The 23,826-nt window shown below is 37.4% G+C and overlaps 1 protein-coding gene across 1 annotated transcript in view; it reads left to right on the forward strand.

The window, feature by feature from the left end:
- Window positions 1-23,826, forward strand: part of VWDE (von Willebrand factor D and EGF domains) — a 42,720-nt gene that overhangs the window by 14,899 nt on the left and 3,995 nt on the right. The window contains exons 8-29 of the mRNA XM_042802268.1: window positions 328-542; window positions 862-935; window positions 2,967-3,240; window positions 4,659-4,867; window positions 5,314-6,296; window positions 7,542-7,678; window positions 10,589-10,744; window positions 11,370-11,474; window positions 11,847-11,961; window positions 13,808-14,058; window positions 14,176-14,395; window positions 14,966-15,103; window positions 15,702-15,764; window positions 17,821-18,501; window positions 18,899-18,994; window positions 19,079-19,174; window positions 19,662-19,757; window positions 21,052-21,147; window positions 21,483-21,578; window positions 22,079-22,174; window positions 22,274-22,369; window positions 23,635-23,730. Of these exons, the coding sequence (XP_042658202.1) occupies window positions 328-542; window positions 862-935; window positions 2,967-3,240; window positions 4,659-4,867; window positions 5,314-6,296; window positions 7,542-7,678; window positions 10,589-10,744; window positions 11,370-11,474; window positions 11,847-11,961; window positions 13,808-14,058; window positions 14,176-14,395; window positions 14,966-15,103; window positions 15,702-15,764; window positions 17,821-18,501; window positions 18,899-18,994; window positions 19,079-19,174; window positions 19,662-19,757; window positions 21,052-21,147; window positions 21,483-21,578; window positions 22,079-22,174; window positions 22,274-22,369; window positions 23,635-23,730 (4,389 nt within the window). The remainder of the gene's footprint in view (window positions 1-327; window positions 543-861; window positions 936-2,966; window positions 3,241-4,658; window positions 4,868-5,313; window positions 6,297-7,541; window positions 7,679-10,588; window positions 10,745-11,369; window positions 11,475-11,846; window positions 11,962-13,807; window positions 14,059-14,175; window positions 14,396-14,965; window positions 15,104-15,701; window positions 15,765-17,820; window positions 18,502-18,898; window positions 18,995-19,078; window positions 19,175-19,661; window positions 19,758-21,051; window positions 21,148-21,482; window positions 21,579-22,078; window positions 22,175-22,273; window positions 22,370-23,634; window positions 23,731-23,826) is intronic.

Genomic DNA, 23,826 nt, shown 5'->3' on the forward strand with positions numbered 1-23,826 from the left:
TTTTCTGTAGTACTTTTTCAAGCACAAATCCTGTGAACTCCAGGAGGAGCCTTGCCTATGCAGACAACCATTTTTATGTCACATGAGCAAGCCTGTCTTGATTTCCATTTGTCTATCAAACTGGAAATTTCAAAACTATTTTCTTGGGTTTGTGTATGAAGGTATGACGTATGTAGAGAGGGGGTTTTTCATGACCAAACCCAAGAAAAATACCTAATTGCATTATGAAAATGTTTGTAAATAAGTTAGTGTCTATATTAAAAATAGTATACAAAATTTGAATTATTTAGAGGAAAACTCACTAATGATGTGTTTTCATTAAAACAGGTAAAGAGCAGTTAGGTTTAAACTTGGCTCTTTCTTCTTGTCATGTGGATCTTCTCCAGAAACCCTGCAATAATGGAATCTGTAGTCAAGCTGTAATTTATTTCACTGCTGTGACAGACTTTATGCAGGATGGAGACAGAATTACCAGAATTGCAGTCCAACCTATATCCAGTGAAAATTTCCTGTGGAATGGCTACGTTCCAGAAAGCACACAGGTTAAAAATCTTCATGTTAAACTCTGTAAACTGGCCAGAATGTGGCTGATGTTAATGAAGTTTCTATTTCAGTTGTGACTTCCTGACTCACACCAAGTTTTCTAAGCGGTCAATTTTCTGTTGTTTTAGTTTCATTGAAATGCTGCCTTTTTGTTTGAATTATTTTTTTTATATTTTAATATTGATATAACTACTCAGATTCATTAAAATAATAATATATTTATTAGAATGTAAACTAGTATCATAAGATAAATAATGTACCTGAGTTTGTTTATTTCCTAATCTGACATGGTTTACTATGTGCTTCTTTGTTTTGAAGATTACAGTAAAGGATCTACCCACTGCCTACTGCTACTCATTTACTGACCCTCATATAATTACGTTTGATGGAAGGTAATCACTGGATTGCTGCTCTTAATTTAAAGTCTGTTGAGATTTTTTATGGCTGTTTTTGGGGGCTGGGTTGATTGATTGATTGATTTAAAATCTGTGCTGGTGATACAAATTAGATGCAGTTTTCCACAACTGCACTCTGTATGTTACATTCTTTCTTGGACAATAAGGATAAATGTGCTTTAATTAGTAAAAACTTGCCAGTCATCATGATGTTTATAATATTTGTATTTCTAAATGCAAGTTTTGGGGTGAGGCAAAAGATTGAAGCAAATGGACTATTTTCCATTTTAGAGGAGTATGCCAAGAGAGGAGTGGTTGCTGTATAGTCTGTTGACTATGAAAAGTAGAAGTGTTATTAAATATGAACAATGATGAAAAGATTGTTTAGGCAAAACTGTTTTAATGCAAAGGTGTTTCTGATCTACAGCATAGTTTTCCTATTTCTGGGTGTCAGTATCTGATTCCTTGTAAGGATCAGTTTGCTAGAAGCTATCTGCTGCCTGTGTAACATTGTGCTGAGTTCATTAATGGCATTGAAAGCAACTTAGTCACTGCTCTCATTTGTACATCACTGACCTGCTTTCTAAAGTGAAGACAGCTTCCTTGACCACAGTTGGCATATTTTTGGTATGCTTCTGTCTTTCAAAGTGTTTCTCATTCATGGAAGGTGTCAAAACAAACAGATTCCACATCTGGGACTTTTATATTCTCTGCTCAGCAGAAGCACATTTCTTCAAATGGCAGGACAAGAAGAAAAGGATATGTTGCTTCCAAAGAAGGATGTTCAGCCCACAATCCCGCTCTTCTTGTGAACTTCATAGCAGAAGGGAAAAGACAAGTTGTAATTGCTTCTTTGATAGCACTGTGACTAGTAATAATAATAATAATAATAATAGAGTCACTGGGGTTATCCTGATTTTGCAGTTCTTCCTTCAGTGGAAATTATAGGGGTGGCTTCACTGGGCATTTTAGCCATCAGTGCATTGTGATCAAGCTTTCTTATGAAGCTCTGGTTTATTGTGATATGGTCTGGGTGGAAGCATGATGCTGCAGGGAAAGAACTTTCTTTTTAAGGATAAAGTCTGTTGCTACTTTATTTTACAAAGTGGGGAAACAAACAGAAAATGAACTGTCCTTACTGAATCACAGGTGATCCTGTGCAGCCCCAGTAGCGTAGCCATCTGCAGTTTATCTGCTGGCCCATTATACACAAAGTAAATCACTATTCTGCAATTAACTGTCAAATGCCATTTATAGACAAGAGGCTGTTAAAGCTGCAGCAAAAGTCTGGGGTTTTTTCTTTCTTTTTTTTTTTTTTTTTTTTTTTTTTTTCCCTCCCCTCTTCTCACCACTGAATCATTGAATTGACTATTTTAACCTTGCTTCAGGGAACAGATGGCTAACCCTAAGGAAAAAGAAGGAATTTGCTATTTATGGTTTTCATCTTAAATAATTTCCAAGCCTTTGGGAATAAGCACTCTCCATCTCCATTTTAATAAAGCAGACCTTTTTAAAAGTATGTGACTTTCTAAATAATTTTGTCAAGGGTATTTATGCAGTTTTCAGCAGCTGACCCCCACATGTGCAGTGCTATGCATCTTACTGCTCTTGCTGCACAGGTGTGTTGCTGTAGAAACACAAAGGTTGAGAAATACCCTCCAGTTCCGTCATAAGCACTGTTAAAAAAAAATATCAAAGAATGTCAGTGGCTTCATAGTTATTTCCATTCATAGCCATTGTCTACATATACTCTACTCACGATTGTTCTTTTATTCCTTATTTTTCTGCTGTAAAACAGGCTTTATTTTTTCTGTTTAGAGCTGCACAGGGAAAGAGGTGTTTGTTCAGAACAAATCTGTGTGTAGGTTTGTGGGCTGTACTATTTGGTTTTTCTAATGCAGGAAAATGAGTTGCATTATCAAAGTTCACCAAATATTAGAAATCTGTTTTAAGGTAAAGTTGCTGACATGTGGTGATACAGTTATTTTATAACCAAAGTGATATCACATGCTATTCTTTTGATTCCAGACTCTATGACAATTTTAAAACAGGAACATTTGTTCTCTATAAGAGTACATCTCGAGATTTTGAAGTTCATGTTCGCCAGTGGGACTGTGGAAGTCTTCTCTACTCAGCATCCTGTAACTGTGGCTTTGTTGCCAAAGAAGGAAGTGATATAATTGCATTTGACATGTGTGGTGGTCAGCTACATGAGTCACAGCCACACTTATCTGTAATAAATAGAGACACAACAGGAAGCAATGTCAGAATCACTGAATCCTACCTAGGAAGAAAAGTAACAGTAAGTAGTAAATAATTGCTTGCGAATGTAATGATTATCTCAGGAATTATTTTTACCAATTGACACCAACTTCAGAACTAAAACATGCTTTATTTTCTGCAATTGAGCAATAGCATAATGTTTATTTTACAATTGTAGTCCCTTGGCCAGTGTTTAGCTTGTAAGTGAAGGATGTTGTCCTCAAAAACAAGGATATGTCAACATGCATACCTTTCTGGAACCATGTTGTCAATCGCAGTATACAACCCTTGTGTGGAAGGTGAAGTTTTCAGATTCAGTATGCACTTATTTAGCAGCCCTGATGTTCCAAAATGAGATCTCTGTGTGCTCTGTTTTGCCCATGCCAGCGTCATGTAGGAGGGCTGTGCATGTAGATAATTAAGTATGCCAAATTACATCCACAGAATTAAAAATGTAGATTATTTCTCTAGAGAATGTGGCCCTCAGATAAAACGTGGATGTTTGCTTTTATAATTTCCCGTAGCTTTTCTTTTATAGATAGAATTGCTGTAGGACTCCACTGAACTTCAAATGAAGTAGAATGTAAAAATGAAGGCCTCAACTGCTCTTTAATCACTCTGTTGGTCTGGAAAGCAAGCCATAAAAACAGATAATGCCTTTTCAGCTTGGGTTTGGCTATTGGTATAAGACTATTTTAAATATTTAACTTTTATCTGAAGCACTTAATCTGAAGATTTCAAATATGAAATATTAAAATGAGATTAGGCAACAGAGAAATTAAAAGGATACCGAGGAACCAGAAAAATTAAGTGACTTGCTCAGATTTGTGCTGCAAGTTAGTAATAGAAACAGCATTTAAACTTGCAGTGGATTTTGTTCTTGGGACTATTAGTATTTCTTTCAAGAGATTGTAAAGTTGCCTAAAATTAAACAGTAAATATTTGAGACTATTCTGAGCTGTCTAGATCATTTAAGATCAATTTTGCAGGTGGAAAGTGACTCTGTATGAAGCTACCAACACAGGGAATCATGTAGCTGACAAAAAGAAAGTGGAGAAAGGTGCTGCCAAAGAGTCTACTCTTATTACCAGAATCATCCCTTTCATCATTGCTAGCATGTGAAGAGCGAGCAGCCCAGCTGATCCTTCCTTCTCTGTGGTTTTGCAGTTGCTGACCTTCACCAATGTACCTACTAATAATGGATGAAGGCCATGGACCTGTAATGCACCATCTAGCTGCCTGCTAAGGTTGAGATGTATAGGGTTTTTATTTACAGGGCTTCATGAGAAGAAGAAATAATGAAATTTGTCTGATCCAGCATAGTTAGAGCAAGAATTTAATGGGATGTCTTTATATGCCTGATCTTTTCCAATTGTTCCTTGCCGACAAACGTACCTGGTTTTATTAGGTAAAATAAAAATCATGTCTCTCGTGATGATATCATCGATCTCTTTTTAGGTTTTGTTTTCTTCTGGAGCTTTCGTTCGTGCTGATGTGAGTGAATGGGGAATGAGCATAACTCTTAGGGCACCCAGTTCAGATTACAGGCATACAGTGGGACTCTGTGGCACCTTTGATGGAAGTGCAGAGAATGACTATCACACTGCAAGTGGAGTGGAAATCCCGAAGCATGCTAATGTTCCTTTTTCTTTTATTAAGGAATGGAGGTAACAAAATACTTCTGTTTCAATCAAGTGTCATCATTTTTGGTTCAACTTTCCCCTCACACTCTTAAATACTTGTCAAAATAATAATAATAAAAAAATCTTTGTAGGTTTTTAAGTTAATATTGGAATGCAATCATTAAATTCCATAATTTATTTCAGAGAAAATTGAAGTGCCAAATTAGTATTTAAGTAGTATGATGTAAGATTAGTTTGAGTAGGTTTTGAACAAAGTATCAAGGTATATGGAAAATATTCACTCCTTAATTCTTCTATTGTAAGTTTCTCTCATGGTTTTGTGATTTAACCTGTCATTAAATATAGCCATGTGCTGCAGATTCTGTGATCTGTGTTGTAAAAATAAAAAATAACAAAAAACAAACCAAATGTTAATGCTTTACTAAAACAATGAAAATAGGTCAGATACGGTTTAATTTTTCTTTCTTTAGAATTTCACCAGGAGGTAGCTTGTTCGACAAGACACCTGCTTCTTTGACATCATCTAGAAAAGCAATCTTCTGTGACTGCACGCTTGAAGATGCTGGATTATATAGATCAGTGAATAAACTAGAGACATTTTCTCAGTCAGAACTTCCTCTGTCTTGTAAAGAAAGTGATCATGGTAGATTTCTGTCTTTGATACCAGGACTGGATGTCACTGCTGAATATTTTGGTCCTGTTGATCTTGTTAGAGGCATAAAGAAACGTTCATCTGCGCATGAAATGGATTCATCTACGCTTCTGCAGAGGGACAAGAATCAAACCAAACTTCACAAACCACTAGTAAACACACCTGTCTCTGCAACCTCAGTGGGAGATACTGGTGTGGAAAGAGAAAGTACTTCAAGCTCAGGCATTAGAAGAAATTCTCATGGTTACAGCAGCCATCTTCACAAAAGTCAATCTGTTACAAGTAGGGGGAAGCGCCAAAATTATTATGAATACCATCCGGTATTTCTATTCCAAAGTCTTAGCCAAACAGACTTAGAAGGATATAGTTATTTTTTCCCAGAAGACCATGCCACTGACACAGACCAAAAGTTTCTTCCTTCTTGGCCCACACCTTCTGGCCTCACAGAGCCCAGTGCTTTGCTACTATGCCAGCAGGCAATAGCTAATTCCAGTATAGGAAGATCTTGTGGTGGCCTCCTTGGCCGGCGAATAGAGGATGCGATCAGTATGTGTGTTAAAGATTTGCTGCTGAAAGATGACCTCAGTTGGGCAGAAGCTTCCTTAGCTCTTCTAGAGAATGAATGTGAGAAAAGAGTTTTAGAAGAAATAAATTACAACCAACAAGAACTTGAAGGGTCAGTTGAGAGCCTACTTACTGCATTAAAGTGTCCCAGTCTCTGCAGTGGTAATGGGGAATGTACAGAATGGGGCTGTGCATGTTTTCAAGGCTATAGCTCATATGACTGCAGCATACTGTCTGGTAAGTGAAGGGGAAAAAAAATAGATTTACTTAAATAATGTTCTCAATATTTGTGCAATATATGTTTATTTTGCTGCCTTTCTCTCCTGCTTTTGTACACTGAGAAGGGTTCCCTATAGTGGCCCTGTTCGTTATCCAGCAGTTTAGTTCCACTTTAATACAGCCATAATTATTTTCTCTTCAGCCTTCTTGTTTCTGAAGGGCAAAACATGGGCTGAGTTTCTGGTATGTCAGATTTAAAAAAATTATCACTCAGTGCGTTTGCAATCCAGAATATTGCCCCAAGAGATTAGCAATGTTTCCACATGCTGTCTTCTCCAGGGAAGATCTGCCACATCCATCCATTCCATAATTTTTTATAGTCTATGTGATCCTGTTTATTAACTGCAAATTGGGTTTTTCTCTTTGGTGATGTTACATGTCTGTAAGTTAACTGTTAGATGTGGTGGGAGCAGAATTGTTGGTGAAGAAAAAAAGAAGTACAGCAAATAGAGCTGGACACAGTTGTGGTTTTGGGTTTGTTTTTTTTTTTTTCTTCCAGTAAATAAGACATTAACTAAAATTGAGCTAAGCAGGTACACCGGAAAAATATGAAAATTTCTACAAAAGTCAAAACCCTTTCAAAACAAAACCTGTTATTATTTTGTTTTGCAATGGTGTTTTTGTCTTAATGATCTCTTTAAAAGCAAATAGAGGAAGAGGTAAGAGAATAATAAAAAGAAATATTTTATTCCTCTTGAAGTCAAATAAACTTACTTTGCTTCATAAAAACTATTTTTGAGCATTTTAATCTTTGTCAGTTTATTTCCTGAAATAACTTCCACATGAGATTTTTTTGTTTCATCTTTAAACAAAAAATCCCTATTATAAATTATTGCATAACTGTAACATTTCCAATTCCTATTCCTAGGGCCTGAGTTTCATTTAGATTTTATTTTGCAGGTGTGATGTAAAGAACCATAGATGAGAAAGCAAAACACATATTCACAAGTGTTTGTTATCAGATGAATATTTTCCCTGCTTCATAATGTTCAAGTTCCAAAAGAAGACAAAAACCTGGCTTTAAAGTTAAGATTCATTTTAACAATAAAAAATGTTTCCATTTATGCTTTTCTTTAGCTGGGTCCAGATTTCATTGTTTACATAGTTTTCTTAGTAGGATAGAGAAATAAACATATTGTTTAATGTAAATGCATATGAATGAGTTAATATATTGACATTCATTGCCTAATCTCTGCTTCAAAGCCCAGGCTCCAGAAATTACAGAGCTGGAGAATGCTGGGCTGTGCGATATTCGACAGTATGACTGCACATCAGTGAGAGCTTTTGGACATGGCTTCAGGGAGTCATTGAATCTGAAATGTGAAATTATCAAATTACAGGTAGGTCTCCCTGAATAGCAACAATTACATTTTAAATTTATCAGAGAATGAGGGAAAAAATGGGAAAAAATATCTAACATATTATTCATTGATGTGGGTACAACCCAATGCCTTAGTAGAAGCTAAAAGCAAAGACACTCAGTACTTTGCGGCAGACACTCATGTCTTTGCAAGATTGCCATTTCCTCCATGATAAGAGAAATACAAAACATAATGGGAATGTTCAGCAGCTGAGAGGGAGATAACAGCATATGGCAGCTATCCATCAGAAAAGGGCAAGGGCAGCCCTATTAGTAACAACCAGTACATCATCGTCCAGTTTTTTAAGTGCTTAGAGAGAGGAATTGAAGTACCACTTCTTTGAAAAAGGGCGGCAAGGTTAAAGACTACTAGATTTCTTTCTCAAATCTAATGCTTGAAATAGCCCTTTTGTAAACATAATAAATCTGTTATGAAAAGAGAAAGGCATTTTTGATGTCCATTTCCCTAGGGTAGAATACCATGGCTATTTAATGATGTATGTCAGCTCTATACCCCAGGTTTGAACAGGAGATTAAAAATGTTGTACTGTAAACCAAGAGGAATCTGTATAGAGAGACTGTTGTTACTCAGACCTAGAATTTTCTCAAGGCAAATTTATAAGCAGTTTACAAGTGTTAGCCTGGAATAAACAATCAGCAGTGAAAAGTTTTTATGCCATGTTAGACGAGAATGAAAAAAGCTTCAAAGTAAAATTGGGTTTCACTGATGTGATGATGGCGGGGTGTGAAGCGGGGATGAGATGGCAAAGGGGGAAGCATCTAGTGAGGAAATTCTGTTCTTGAGACAAAAGTTTTCCTTAGCTAGTTTCAGCAGATGCTGAAATTATTTTGACAGATTAAGCAATGCAGGCTATAGATTTTTCTTAAATGCAACGTGTATCCACTCATCTGCAAGTCGGCTTGAAATTATAAAGTCGAGAGTAAGTTTACACTCCATTAGGTTAAAAGACTTTTAGGCCAAGCTCACAGTGAGATCATTATTGGGAGTTCACTTATCACAGTTTGAAATGTCTCAGTTTTAACTTACGACAAGATATTCTGTTTGTGGTAGTGTATTTGGCTTCCAACTACAGAAACTTTTTATTTAATCACTTTTATTGATGATCTTCTCACTGACAAAAGCCAGGTTAGAAAACAAACACTGCTGCTGCTATCTGCAGTTGAGGAGAAAGCTGAGAATTTTTTCCTAGAAAATACAACAGAAAGGATGTTTGTTTTTTTGTTTAGTTTTGTTTGTTTAATCTCAGGCCAGATTAATAGGGACTTTATGCAAATGTCAATGGACTTGCAACAGTATAGAACTCCATGTATTTTGAGATGAAACTTAAATTATCAAAATTTCATAGAGGAGGCATTTTTGCAAAATTTAGAGCTAATACATGCTGAGTTTCTTATTTTTATTATTTTCAGTTTTGAAAGGTTAAATCAAATCCATTGCTCATGGGCTGTCGTATGATGTTAGGAAGGATGTAGGTCTCGTGCATGATGCTAAAAGAGGTGATTTGGAGAATTCTGTATTGAAGTGTCTCTCAGATACAGGACTGCTGCACATCTATTGATAAGAGGTTTGGGTAGGACATGGCCAAGGAATCTGCGATTACACAGATCCAGAATTTACTAAGATTTTTGTAAAGGATGGGATGCGTTTTAACCTCCCCCCTAAAAAATACAGTTTTAGTTCCTTCTTACTTATGTTGAACCACAGAAGTAGGTTTTTCTATGAACCTAATGAGCTAGAATGCTAGTAGATCTGAAGATTTTTAATTGGTTTTTGAAAGGTTAATATGTTTCTGAAAAAATTACCCGGACTTGCTTCCAGCTAATGACAAAAGGTTTCTGGACAAATGGACTGCATCGCATTTCAAAGGTTACGGTACTAAATACACTCAGAATGACATATTTAGAAATATTTCACTGTTACAATTTTACTCACCCTTGCCGTAAATTCCTTAATTGAGTATAGGGGGAAAAAAACCCCAAATGTTTGGTTGGAACAAAAATATCTCATATGTCTTTTCAGTAAAAGTTTTTATTTTTCTGTTTGTACAGAAAAAAAAAAAAAAAAAAGCAAGGCGTTATCAGCAGTGGATTCACCATGTCAGAAGTGGGATTGAATAAATGTCTCAATTGGCTCCAGTAACTGAAAAAAATGTGCCAGCTCAGTAAAACCTAGCCAAGCTCAAAATTATTTTGATTTTGCTGTTCTCTTGATTCTTAGTCTGGATTCTTACTTCCATCTAACTTTATTTTCAGTGTGCTTATCCCTGCTTCCACATCAATACTTCAGTCAAATAGTATTATCAACCCTATTCTGTTAACCTTCAGCTCTCAAGTTAGATCCTTGGATAACCTGTCCTCACTGCTGTTTAGAAGAAGAGGCTACAGGGTTAATGGTGTAATCTGCTGACTTGTCCAAGGGCTTAATGGCTAACTGCCAGCATTTTCCCAGCACCCAGAAAGATACCTGAGCCCTGCCAAAAACGTCTTCTGTTCCTTCAACTAAAGCTTGTCCTCTCATGGGAGCAGAGATGGGGAGGAATAGAGGCACTTATACATCAGACCAGTGCTGCTAGAGGATCACCCACTGCTTAACCCCCCCATTACACTCCAGCTGGAAGACCTGTTTTTGGCAACGTAGTGCCAAAGAGCTGTGTGGCTGGAAAGACTTCTCTGTCTTTTCTTCCACAGTAGCAGGCTTAGGTAGAAGTCTATGTGTGCAAATAATGACATTTAATATTTCCTACTACATTCTAACCCAGAGGCATTAGACTTGTTCAAACTCTGTGCAATACATTTTTTTTTTTTATCTGATAAAACTATTTTCGAAATGTATTTCACTAAAAACCAGATTTTCTGTCTTAACATTTAGTATAATGATAGACAATGGATTCCCGGAGAACCTCTTACTATTCCAGCTGCCTTCCAAAATGCCAGGACTGTCGACTGCCAGTTACCAAACGATGGCCAGCAGTCTGATGCCATGGATATGGTTGATGATAAACCCATTGCCAGGTGGCAAATAAAGGTACTCGCAGAAATTTCAAATATTCACTTACAGCTACTCCTATTAAGATGAAAATACATTACATAGATATTATCCTTTTTTTTAATGGTACTAAAGGTGGAACTCAGCTTGCTTAACTTGGAGTCTCAGTTTCATCACCTAAGCTTAAGTGTTGTGTGCCATTTGAGAATGTTCTTCTGCAAGGGGACTAGTACAGAAGACTCAGGACCTAGAGACATGCATTCGTGAAGAGTGGAAGTTAAAGGCCGGATAGTCACCCCAGAGCATTTCAAATTACATGAGACACATTTATGGGAAAATTGAGTTAAGGCCAGTCTACATGTATGAATCCCTGTGTGAGGTAGATGTCAGAGCTGTTACACAGATTGAGTCCATAAGGTCAGTAGAGCCATATATATATGGTCAGTCACTATACAGTTTACCCTAAAGTAGACATCTACGTGTGGTTGGTCTAATATCTGCCTAGACTTACTGGCAGGACTGATAGATTTCTGGTGATTATTATGAGAGTTTAAGCAGCTCTATGTGGGTGTCTATCAACGAGGTGAAGCTCGTGCTGGCAGTCCATGCTGGTCATACATTGGTACACGTATGGATTCATCTATTTTTACTGTATATCTTGCAGATTTCTAATGATGGATTCGTTTATAGTAACTCTAAAACAATGCTATTATATGACGGAGCCTGTCAGACATGTGAACCACAAGAATCTGGGTTATGTACGTTAAAGGTGCGTATTTCATTACTCTCTGTGTTTATTATGAAAATATGCATCATTTCGGGCAGAAAAAAATTCTAGAAAATTCAGCAGAATGTACCCTGTTCTTGTTTCCAACAGAGCTTTTCAGTGCATGGAAATGATAACCACAGAAATAGAAGCTGGGATGAGGCAATTTTGAATTAAAAAGCCCAAACCGAAAGCACTTCATGTAATTACCAAAATAAAACCAAATGTATTATCAGTTGTTTAGATTTAAAAACAACCTTAGTTGTTCAGTGGAAGTGCAGAATAGATTAGATTTTATTTGACAATTACAAATTCATCCAGATTTACTGTTTGATAACCTAAAATTAATCAGTCATGTTGTCATTTCTCTAAAAGGAGAAAACATGCAACATAGATGGACTCTGTTATGGTGAAGGTGACACAAATCCAACCAGCCCTTGCTTACTCTGCAGACCTGACATATCAAAGTTAACTTGGTCAGTTGTTGAAAGTAAGTTGAAAGCTTAGTACTCACTACTTTAGCTTGTAATTTGATATTGGTTTTCATCTGACGTTTCTCCTAATTTCTGAAAATTATATTTTGTTTTCCAGACCATACATGTAAATGTCAGGGTTGTTTTTTGTTTTTTGTTTTTTTTTTTTTTTTTTTTCCTTGCACTGCCCTCCTCCAGTAGCCATTACAAATGACTAATGAAAATGAACAACTCTCAGCTTAATTGGCACTTTGAAGTCTTTTGATATTTAGCACAGCTACATCCACAAATGTTTGTCTTCAACATTTAGGAATAAAAGATATTTTCCAACAAATGACTGATACCAAACAAGAGGAAAACACAAACCAAATTAAATGGCAAGTCATATTCATTAGCCGCTTAATATTTGAACATAATCCGCATCGATGGCATAAACAATTACTTGAAAGTATATCCAAGGCTGTTGTACTTCCGTTCAGTTATAAACTACACTATAAAGAAAAGACCCAAGTCTAGATTCTTCATTTTTTAGCTCCATAGTACAAAGTTCTAGCCTAGAAGTTGTATCTCTTTTGGCTGAGGTTTTACTCTTTGGGTATACAAATCATATGGGTCCCTTCACCAAATGGGATGTCTCCTGGGGATTTACTAGTAGCCATCCAGCCTGACCCATCAACCCAAGTCCATAACATCTCAAATATAAGCGTTCCATCAGTGTTTTCATGGGTGAATGTGCTGGAAAGACTCTGCCTGGATTGGGAAGGATCTTGAATGAGAGGGATTTCTGGTGTCTGTCTTGCTGAATATTGTCTTAGTTCAAACTTGTACTGAAAGCCAAGGTAGCTATACCTATTCTAAAAGAGTGAAACCTGTATGAAATGAATGAAATGAAACTCATCTAGCAGTCAGGGAGTCAAGGGATTTCCATGTTACAGTCAGGGACTGGAATTCAATACTGCCGAATTCAGAAATAAGAGAAGTATGTAAACCAGAGGCAATTCCCCAAGACCAGGGAGCACAACCTCTTCTCCAGAGTTGATGGTGGATGCCATTATGAACAGGGTGTCAGGGTCTAACTGCTGAGACACTGATTACAGCTGCTTCCTTCATGTTTTCTGCCACAGTGGGTGGGTTCCTGCTTGGAGCGGTCACTTCACTGTTACCCAAAATTTAGCAATCTTAATCACTTTTCTATGTCCCAGCTTCAAAACCTACACTCTCCCCAGGGCTTCTCCTTCTCTCTTTCACAGAACTTGTCCTGGTGCTGGGGTTTTGTTTGTTTGTTTTCACCTGGTGTCTCCAGAAATCTAGTTATTCCTGCCAAATAGGTTGGAGCTCAACAGTGCAGGCATCTGAATAGGCTAAGACTTACCAGTGTGTAAGTTGTCGTGTGGTTGAAATCCTTCCTAGGAACAATGAGTGAATAACTTACTCCATCACCTCATGCTCAGTTTTGCCAAGGTAGTCACTGCAGCCCATTCCTAAGTATTGCTTAATAATGTGTATTCCTTTGTTAAAGGGAACACCAATCACCTCTGAGTTTTATGGCTTCCTGTACTTTCATCTGCAAACTTTATCTGCATAATTAAAATACAGTGATTAAATTCAATAAATTCCAAGTTCTTTCTGTTTATAGATGCACTGCATCTTTACAAGCTCTTGCATAGTATAAGTAATTTCTTGGTTGTGTCGTTACAGTTAAAATGAGAATATCTGGTGTTTTTCCTGTGCAATTCAAATGATGTTAGAATTTAAGAGAAATAATTACATGGGACTTCCTTAATAGAAAGATATGCTCCTTTTAATTTTTCTAAGTATATTACAAATTTTGCTTAAAAGAGGAAAATATCTCCTTTGTTTCAGATAACCAGCCTCCAGTGCTTGAAATTTTTCAGGGTATGCTACAGACTTTTTATGGAGAAGATTTTGTGTATCAGTTTTTGGCTTCAGATCCGGAGGGCTCTGCTATTCATTTCACATTGGATTCTGGTCCAGAAGGTGTCAGTCTTTCCCCATCAGGTCTCCTTTTGTGGAAAGCTGTGTCAATGAATCTCCATAAATTAACATTTTCTTTGACAGATGACTGCGATGCGAAGACTAAAGTAGAAATAGAGGTAATGAAAATCACAGTAAAATGACACCTACTATTAAGGTGTTTAAGATATCTAAATACAAAAGTCTTTGCTAGTTCATTAAAACCAGAAAACTGTCTTATTGGGCATGTCTTGTAGGTCAGTGTAAAATCGTGTGATTGCCTAAATAATGGCTCATGTGTGACAAACATTAATTTCCCACCTGGAAGTGGAAGATATCTTTGTGTGTGTGTGGCTGGATTTGAAGGTGATCTCTGTGAAGTGAATACTGATGACTGTAAACTTAACCAATGTGGTGTTGGCAGATGTGTGGATGGAATAAACAGCTATTACTGTGAATGTCCACCTGAACTTCAAGGTAAATTGCTACTTTATTTACACACATTTATCACATTTAGTGATAAATAGTAGTTTTTAATTTTATGTCTACATTTTTTTTTTAATTTTTCAGTGTAAATAGCTTATTGTTAAAGTATGAAGAAATTTTATGGTCTTGTGATAAAGTTATATCATATGCTTGTGGATTTTTCTTGCATTAATACAGTGGTTGTTTATGTTATGAAAGCAGATTTCCACTGTTTTCCTCCACAGAGGTAAACCAAGAAACATGGTGAAACATAGGAGTGATGAGTTTGGTTGCAGTGTGATTCCTCCTGTGCCTGCAGAAACACATGTAGTCCCCACAGTCCATCTTCTCCATATTCCACAATAAGCAAGATACTTGATATAAGATGAGAAAATGTGAATAGCAAGCCTAGTCAGCTGTACTTATTAGAAGTACTGAAATACTTTGTTGCACTTGATAGATGACCTTTCTGTATTGCAGCACCTGCATACATTCTGCTTTTATCTCTTATAAACACACTGTCAAAGTCTAGTGACACAATATTATAAAAAAATAAATAAAAAAATCTGTATTTCAATGCAGGTAGAAATTGTCAAGATGATGTAGATGAATGTGTATCCAGTCCTTGCTTCCCTGGAGTATTTTGCTTCAATACTTTTGGTTCTTACTATTGTGGTCCATGCCCAAATAATCTGCAAGGAAATGGGAAGTCATGTTACGGTAAAATTGTTTTTCAAAAGAATGCTATTATCTTATTGTCATTCAGATAAAATATCATTGGTTGTGCTTCGTGTTTCTAATGGTAACTTAGAACTCTTTTCAGTAGTCAGCAAAACAGGACTGTGTCTCTGTTGATGGCTGAGACAGAATCTCAGTTGATGACAACATCAGACTGCACTGGGTTATATATTTGTAAAACACTTTTTCAGGTGACTAGAAAAAATAGATATGAAATATCACAATTCTTTTATACCAAAGTAGAATACAATGAAATGTATTTTTTTTTCTGCTTTGTTTTCGTATTATGAGCAATTATTGACAAAATATTTTTCTATTAGATTACTTAACGTAGAATTATATACCCAAATCAAGGCACTTGCCAAGTAAGATGCCCAAAGATTTATTTACAGTGCAGTTACCAAATAACCTGTATTTTTAAATTCCTCTATTGAAAACTTTTAAGAAACGATTTTTACTCTTTATCTGCTTTCTGAATTTTGAGTTATTTTTATGTACGAAGACTTTAACTGTGTTTATAATTTATTTGCTGTTGAACCAAAAGTAACTGCTAATGTGCCTTTACATCTTTTGTTTTTAGAAAGCTTTGAAGATACTAATGTTGAAAGAAAAGATTCCACAAAAGAAATTGGAGGGAATAAAGGTGATTTTTTTCATGAAGAAAATGGAATTTCTGATTCCCATACTGATAAGACTATAGCTGGGAAATAAAGGTTCTAGTCAGTTTTGTTATTCACTTTAATTTTCCAGTTTGACTCAGTTTAATTCATTACTGGGATTGTATTCTGATCTGAAAAATGAGACTGAAATGTCAGCATCAACAAATCCCTTAGGTCAGTCAAATCATTTTATTGACAGTGTGATGTATGACATTCTTACCATTGCCTTTTGTTTTTGTGACTAACCACTGACATGAAATAGGTAACATGGGGATAGGGACATCTGTTATATGAGATAAGCAAAAGTTTATGGCATTATGTTGAATGCCATTTTCCTACTTTAACTCAAAGGAAAGGTGAAGGATATGGCAAGTGAATGTCTTAATTCCAAAACTCAGTAAATGCTGTTGCTGGCATTTCCAGCTCTGTGCCTGCTGGGGCTTCCTTTGCAGGAAATTCTCAAGTGTCTTTTCCCTTTATCTCTGAATTGTTAGTGGGGGAGGAGGAAAAATCTTTCACTCTCTTGCCAGTTCTGGATAATTCTTCATTGGCTGCAAAATGGTTTGCTTTTCAGCAGTGGGAGGCAGCACCCTGTGGTAATAGTCAGTAAAGTTTAACCTTTTGTAGACTGCTTTCTAGTACTGTTCTAAATGAGGTTAGGGACAGAGTTTAAGTTAGGTTGGATAATCTCCTCCAGTTTCATTCCTCCTCTGCCCCATAATGCTAAAAGCCCATATATGGCATTCTGACATTCTGGGCTTACACTGCCACACTCCTTTCCACAACCCACCAGATCACCTGGTTTTCCTGGGCAGAATACGAAGAACTTTTTATTCACTTTGCATTCATTTCAACAAGGAGGCTGAGTCAGTCTCTGTTGTTTATAAAACACATGGAACAGCCCACTAATAAAACCCATGCAGAAACTTTACGAAAGTTGATAAAAATGTGTGGAAAGTAAAACATGGTAGTAATTTTGCTACAAGGTGGTGGATTATTCACCTAAAATACTGTCCATGTGCATCAAGAAGTATAAGCATGTACACACTTGTGATTGAACATCTGCTTCTAGACTGTAGGCTTATTACTAGCACTTAGACACACTGGTGAACCATAAGCAGTATATTTTCTTTAAACTCTCTTTAAGTTACCTAGTTGGAAGCTGGTAATTTTTTTCTGATAGTAAAGCTGTTTATTGACCCAGTATGGGAAAATCTCTGCTGTCTGCCCCATACATATGGTGCTTTCTCCTTATCTTCCAGCCAAGAAAAGGCCATGGTGAGGGTGTGAAAGGACGTAGCCAGGATACCTTGATCTTCTCCAATTCTGGCAGTTAGGAGTGTGGCAGGTGCACCTGTCCAATGAAAATGTGGCTTCCTGGGTGTTGAACCTTTCCTGTGCCCTTGTTTTCAGGGCTTTACAGTAGTTGGGGTCCTTGGCCAATAGGGGCTGGTATTGGCCACAGGTCAGATTCAATTTGGGTATAAATGGAGCCCCCTGGGGGAGCCATTTTGAGCTAGCCCCCCCTGGAGCAGTGTGCTGCAGGTAAGGACTCTCCCCTTGGGTTGGGATGCTGCCCAAGGAAACTCCTTGGGGTTCCTGTGGGTTGGGACACTGCCCTAAGATGTTCCTCATGGTTGAGAGTCCTTCTATTTTATTAGGTGAGTGATTGAGCGTTTTGGGTTGTTAAATCCATGGATGGTGTTTTGGGTTGTCGTTAAACCCCAGAAGTTTGTGTCGTGATAGTTTGTTCTCTCATGGACATTTGAACCTGCTGTTTGTATATTTGCAGAGTGTTGATTAATTGTGTATAAAAATAAATTTTGGTTTTTGTTGCTTGTTTGTTTATTTGAGAGTTCCCACAACAAGGAGTTAGGTTCTACTACATACATATATTCTGATGTAGCACATGGACAGAATTCCTGAAGCATAGAATGAATGGGCTGTATGTTTTTCTGTTTAGAAGATGTTCCCCACCCTCAGAAGGAAAAGAAAGTCTCATTCTGTACTCTTCCCTCCTTTCTTTTGAACATGCTGTAGGTTTTCAACAGTCATCCTTCAAGAAGGTTTTAAGCATTTCAGGCTATAGTTCCAGTTCTACACATGTCCCAGAGAGATTTATTTCTACAGGAATGGTCAGTAGCAACACTCCACCAGCCTCCACAGTAAAAACAATCACTGCTTGGAAGTCACTTAATTCTCAGAGTAGCGTGTCTGTACAACCTGCTGTTACTGGAAGCATCATTCATGCTCTCAGCACCATCAGTGGTCACCTTGCTAACATGGAAGAGAGTTCTTCAGTACATGCTGTGATGACTGCATCTTCAAGAAGCCATGCTGTATCGCTGGAGAAGAAAACAGGGGCACAGGTTCAGGCCTACAGCTATTTTGAGAGCAACAGGAAGACTTCTTCTATCAGCAGAGCAAATACAGGCAAAAGCCTTTCTTTGTCAAGCAAGGTATTCAAAGGTGGAAATGCTCACAGAGTTCATCAGCTATTAGCCAAGCATAAAGCAAGTCCTTTACCTTTTGTCCGTGTTGAAGTGACTGTCCCACCAAAAGTGCTTCCTGAAGAATTGAGTGAAATGCTGATTCCTAAAGCAGTAACTTGTACTGATTTACCATGTTTTCCTGGCGTACCTTGTGAGCCAAGTCAGGATGGAAGCATCAAGTGCGGTCGTTGTCCTTATGGTTATTATGGAGATGGGTTCACTTGCAAAGGTATTATAAATAACTGCACTAAAAGCTTTTCAGAAAAGAATCTTGTGACATCTTTATAACTTGAAAGTACATTGTTACTGTGTGATCAGTGAAATGCATAAAGTATTGAAATTTCTCATTTTCATTATTAATATTGGCATAGCCTACAGGCTTTTAGTTGTATGGATGCACTTAAAAATATTCTTCTGATGTGTCTCAGGCTCCCCGCTTATGGGCAGTGACTTAATGGATTCTATGTGATCTGTTCATTATGTTAGGCTGTGCTGGGTTTGTGTGCATGGTGGGGTTTTTGGCAGCAGGGGAGGGGGCTACAGCGATGGCCCCTGTGAGAAGCTTGAGCTGAAATGCCACTTTAATTTTCCTAATTCCTTTCTTTGTTTTCTTCATTGCTTTTCAGCAAGATGTAGACAAACATGTGGCAAAAATATGGAGTGTGTGGCACCCAACATTTGCAAATGCAAGCCTGGTTATGCTGGTTATAACTGTCAGGCTGGTGAGTATGGCATTTTGATTTAGCCTGCCCTAATTTATATCCACAGATTAATGATTTGAAGATCACTGTTCATTTTTTGCACAGTTCTATGCAGACCTGATTGCAAAAACCACGGGAAGTGCATTAAGCCTGATGTCTGTGAATGTCTACCAGGATATAGTGGCTCTGCTTGTGAGGAAGGTAAATAGAATATTTTTTTGCTTTTGAATCCATAAATATCCAAAGAATTCTGTAAATAACTTCCATGACTGTTCATTCTGACAGCAAAGAGGTGTGTTCGTTCTACTTTAACAGAACTCTTTTAGTAACGTATTGGTATATACCCTACTTTTTTGATATACTCAGCAAATGTTTTCACATTAAGTAGAGGAGTTCACCAGCAAATGTAGATGTCTCTAAGCTAAACACTCCCAAAGAGCAAGAAGTCCTGTCTGGAAATGGTTTCAGATTTTTTTTTCTCCAGGGTGACCACCACTGTTGGTATTCTGTTGGAATTAAGTTCTTCATGTTACTTATTCTCGTCAAAAGGCATTGCATACATCTCCTTATTTTATTTCCAGTTCTTTGCTCACTGTCAATTATTAACATTTCCCTTTTTCTAAAGCATAGCCAATTAATGCATCTTTTTAGAGGTGATTTCTTGAACAACGTAATTCTCTATCTGCAGCACATTGTAAACCACCCTGTCAAAATGGAGGCACGTGCTTGGCCAGAAATCTCTGCACCTGCCCATATGGTTTTGTGGGACCAAGATGTGATACAAGTAAGCAAAAAAGCATAAGTGAAGAATACAGAACATGTCTCCTGTTCTTTAGGAGAAAGAAAGCAAATTATGGTTTAAATTTTTGATGCACTCTGTCTAATGCTAGCAAATGACATAATACATGTGCCTCTTTGAAGGGTCCTAAAGTTGTGCTTTTCGAACATTAGATAGTATTCGCACTTAACTTTGGAAACATAACAACACACTATAAAAATTATAAATAGTTTATTATTTATGATTCACAAATGTGGAAACATTGAGCACACTGCATGTGTGATACTACCTTCAGAACAAACACAGATGTTTAATATGTCCTTACAGCTTTTTAACTTCTATCATCTTAAATTGGTTAGATGTCGGGGTACATTCAATAATTGGTATCAATGTATGGCAGGTCTGAAAAACTGTGATACAGGGAAACTGAATTCAGAATCACATTATGGGGTCTTTCTTTTTTACCCGGCATGAAAATTGGAAAATTTGCTGTGATCATAGCTGAAAAACTGGAATTTGTTAGTCTCATATAAATTGTCTTTTACATATCAAATTCTACATGCTGCAATTTGGCAACTCAAAATTTTGGGTAGATTTCATAGTGATAATTTTAACACTTAATTAGACATGCTGTTTATATATCATTCACCTGAATGTGCCACTGCATTATTGACCCCAAACTGAGAAAGCCCTTTGTTTGTCACCTCCTCAAATCCCAGGACGCTTTGTTCTGTTTTTCTTGTGACACCAAAAAAAAAATTCTGCTCTTTGTTAAGCAGTGCCAAAGAGAATGAGATGTTGTCATGAAGAAGTGACTCATGGTTTTTCACAGCCATGATATTTTAATGTCTTTGCTTGTTAGTCTCTTGTCACTATGCATGCAGCTGCACTTGCTGAAGTGATGGAGGACACTTGAGTGAACTTTCTTGGACTCCAGCAAATCCATCATGTAACATGGTCCATTTGTTCTTAGGATTGAATTTCCCATTTGTTTTAGAATTTATTTGAAATTTTCTAGATTTTTAACACTGAATATAACCAGACCATGGATAATTACACGGAAAGACATGTTATTTACCTTTACAGTCTGGTGCTAGCTTTTCAGGGCTTTGAGACTGGATTAACCTATTCAGTAATTACTCTTCAACTAGTGGAATTGTATGTTATTTCCAGTGTTAATATTTGGGTAAGAACTGAAAAATTAATCAAACATAATTTGTAAGATATCTCTTTCTCTCCCCACCCCCACATCTCCTCCCCTCTCTTCTCCTTTGTTTTTGCCCAACTTCTTGGATGGAAGTGGTTTGCAGTAGACACTGTGAAAATGGTGGTGAATGTCTTACTCCAGACATCTGCCAGTGTAAACCTGGGTGGTATGGACCTACCTGCAGTACAGGTAAGACCCCTGCAACTTCCATGTTCCTGGAAGACCATCCATAGGACGTCCCCTAGTTTGAAATTTGGAACCGTGTGGCTCAGGCAGCAGTGATGGGCAGCTGCTTACTGTCGCAGGGCCCCTGCGCTCCCTCTTGTCTCTGCTGTTTGTTCTGCTGCCGGCAGCACCTCCTGGAAGTTGAATACTGGTCCTAAAATTTTGGGTAAAGATTTTGTGAATGGTGTTACCAGCAGTTATCTTAGGTGTTTAATTCCTGTCCTTGCAAGAGAGGCACATATTTTATAGACTTTATTTGGATGTCATGCCTCCCACTCTTCCTGACCGTGTTTCTGCAGCGCTGTGTGACCCCGTGTGTCTCAATGGTGGTTCCTGTACTAAGCCAGATGTTTGCCTCTGTCCACATGGATTCTTTGGTGCCCAGTGTCAGAATGGTAATATTTTTTTCTTCTTTTTTTTTCCCCTCTCCCCTGTTAGCTGCCATTATGAGGAAATCTGTGAGAAAACATTATTATTTTAAGACACAAAATTCACAATCAAGTAATGTACCTGAGAAGTGGTGCAAAACAGACTTACATTGGTTTTTAGATTTTATGGCTGATTCAGTGACTATTTAAAGGGAAGGGAGACTCAAAATTTGCCTTGTCTTCCACTCAACTTTTGAGCAGTATTCAACCAGTTCCATTGTATATTATGTAATCTGGTTACTCATGTACACATACAGTTGCCAACCTTGGCTCCTTTTTAGCTGATTTGTCTTTACTATAGACAGGCACCAAGGCACATTAATAGGATTTTTACAAGACAGGCCTGATAGTGCTGAATGTCTATATAAACTGTCAGAATTTTAGTGTTGCACTCGTATCCTAGAAGTGTATCGCTAAGTCAAACAAAATGCAAACTACAGCCTTTTCTTCCTGTTTGTATCTTTTAGCTGTCTGCAGCCCACCTTGTAAGAATGGTGGTCATTGCATGAGAAATAATGTCTGTACTTGTCCTGATGGATACACAGGCAGAAGATGTGAAAAAAGTAAGGCAGTGTTAAAATCCTTCCAGGATCTGAAAGTAACCAATACTTTATTCTGTGATCAGTTAAATGTATTAAACAGCAGATGTTTTTGATTTTAAGGTGTCTGTGAGCCAAGGTGCATGAACGGAGGCCGGTGCGTAGGGCCAAACGTTTGCTCTTGTCCTTCGGGATGGAGGGGAAAAAGGTGTAACACACGTAAGTATCCTGTAGTTAACAGGAGAACCATACCTTGAAAGTAATATGTGACCAAAGGACAACTCTGTGCACACAAGTAACATGAAGTTAGTGCCAAAGACCTCAAGAATATACACACATTGAAAAAATAATGGTTTATAACTTGGCGGCAAAATTTAGGATGGAGAACTAACACCATGTGATCCTTAGGCTAAATTGTGAGATCAAAATATCTTTAAATTCTTGTATAGCAAATAATGTTTGTCTGTTCCTTAATTCTTGTCTAAATAAGAAGCATCTGTATTTCTGAGTTGAGTCAATGAAATGAAAGAATTTCAATTTGTGCTGTAGGACATAAAAGCAGATATAATAGAAAAAGTAGTACAGTGAGATATTGGAAAACTGGAAACATAGTGGGAAATTATTGGAATAGAAGATGCAATAGGCACAAGCTCTTTAGGAAAGGTAGAAATAGGACTGAGATGGTAGCACAGCTGTGGGTCACATAGTATCTTAATGAAGGTATTGATGGTGCATAAATAAAAAGAAGTAGCTTGGATAAAAGCACAGTCTGCATGTAAATTAGCATGAGGATGGGTGGTTGAAATCCAATAGATAAAGTGTTAGTGTCTGTCATAGTACCCACCCGAGGCTCAGATATTGATATGGCCAATGAGGTCTCTAATGGCAAGGAGGAAAAACAATTTTCCCTGTATTACTTTCTGTAATTATTGGAAAGTTTTATTGAAAAAAATATTACCTATATTGATGGGGGGGGAGATATTGTTGAACACTGTGGAAGAGATTTGATTATCAAATTGTTAACCAAAGAGAAATAATAGTGGTTTAGACTGTGGCTCAATAAGCAGGGTGAATGTGCAGAAAAGTGGGTCACAGAAAATAACTTTGGATCAAATGTTCATGAGTTGATTCACTGTGTGTTAAATTGAATGATAGACAAAAGACCTCTCACTTAGATGTGGGCTTTAGAAAGGTACATTTGGAAAAAACAAAGCTATTTAGTGGTGCTGACTTAATTCAGTATTTCAGGCTCTTGTAGCAATCTGTGATGCATCAGAACAACTCAATGTGTGCTTTGGCTGCAGGGCTTTTTGTTTCTAGTTGCCTCTTCAATATCCTGTTGATCTTAGATGGATATTCAGTGAAGATGGTATGACTCTTGTTTATGGAAAGCACTCAACCTCTCATGGGCATCCTGAAATGTTAATAACAAGTAAAAGCAGTCACTTGGGATATAACCAAAGTTTGTGATGATGTCTGTGCAGCAATCTGTCTTCAGGAATGTAAGAACGGAGGCGAGTGTATTGGACCGAGTACATGTCACTGTCCTCCGCAGTGGGAAGGAATCCAGTGTCAAGCACGTAAGAACGATGTGACCTGTAAACCTTTTGCTTCAGCACAGCTGAGACTGCTTCAGCAATACATAGCGCCTAGAAGTCCTACATCTTGGTTGTACT

The sequence above is a fragment of the Tyto alba genome, unplaced genomic scaffold (genome assembly GCF_018691265.1).
Source record: "Tyto alba isolate M040663 unplaced genomic scaffold, T.alba_DEE_v4.0 Super-Scaffold_38, whole genome shotgun sequence".
Classification (NCBI taxonomy): domain Eukaryota; kingdom Metazoa; phylum Chordata; class Aves; order Strigiformes; family Tytonidae; genus Tyto; species Tyto alba.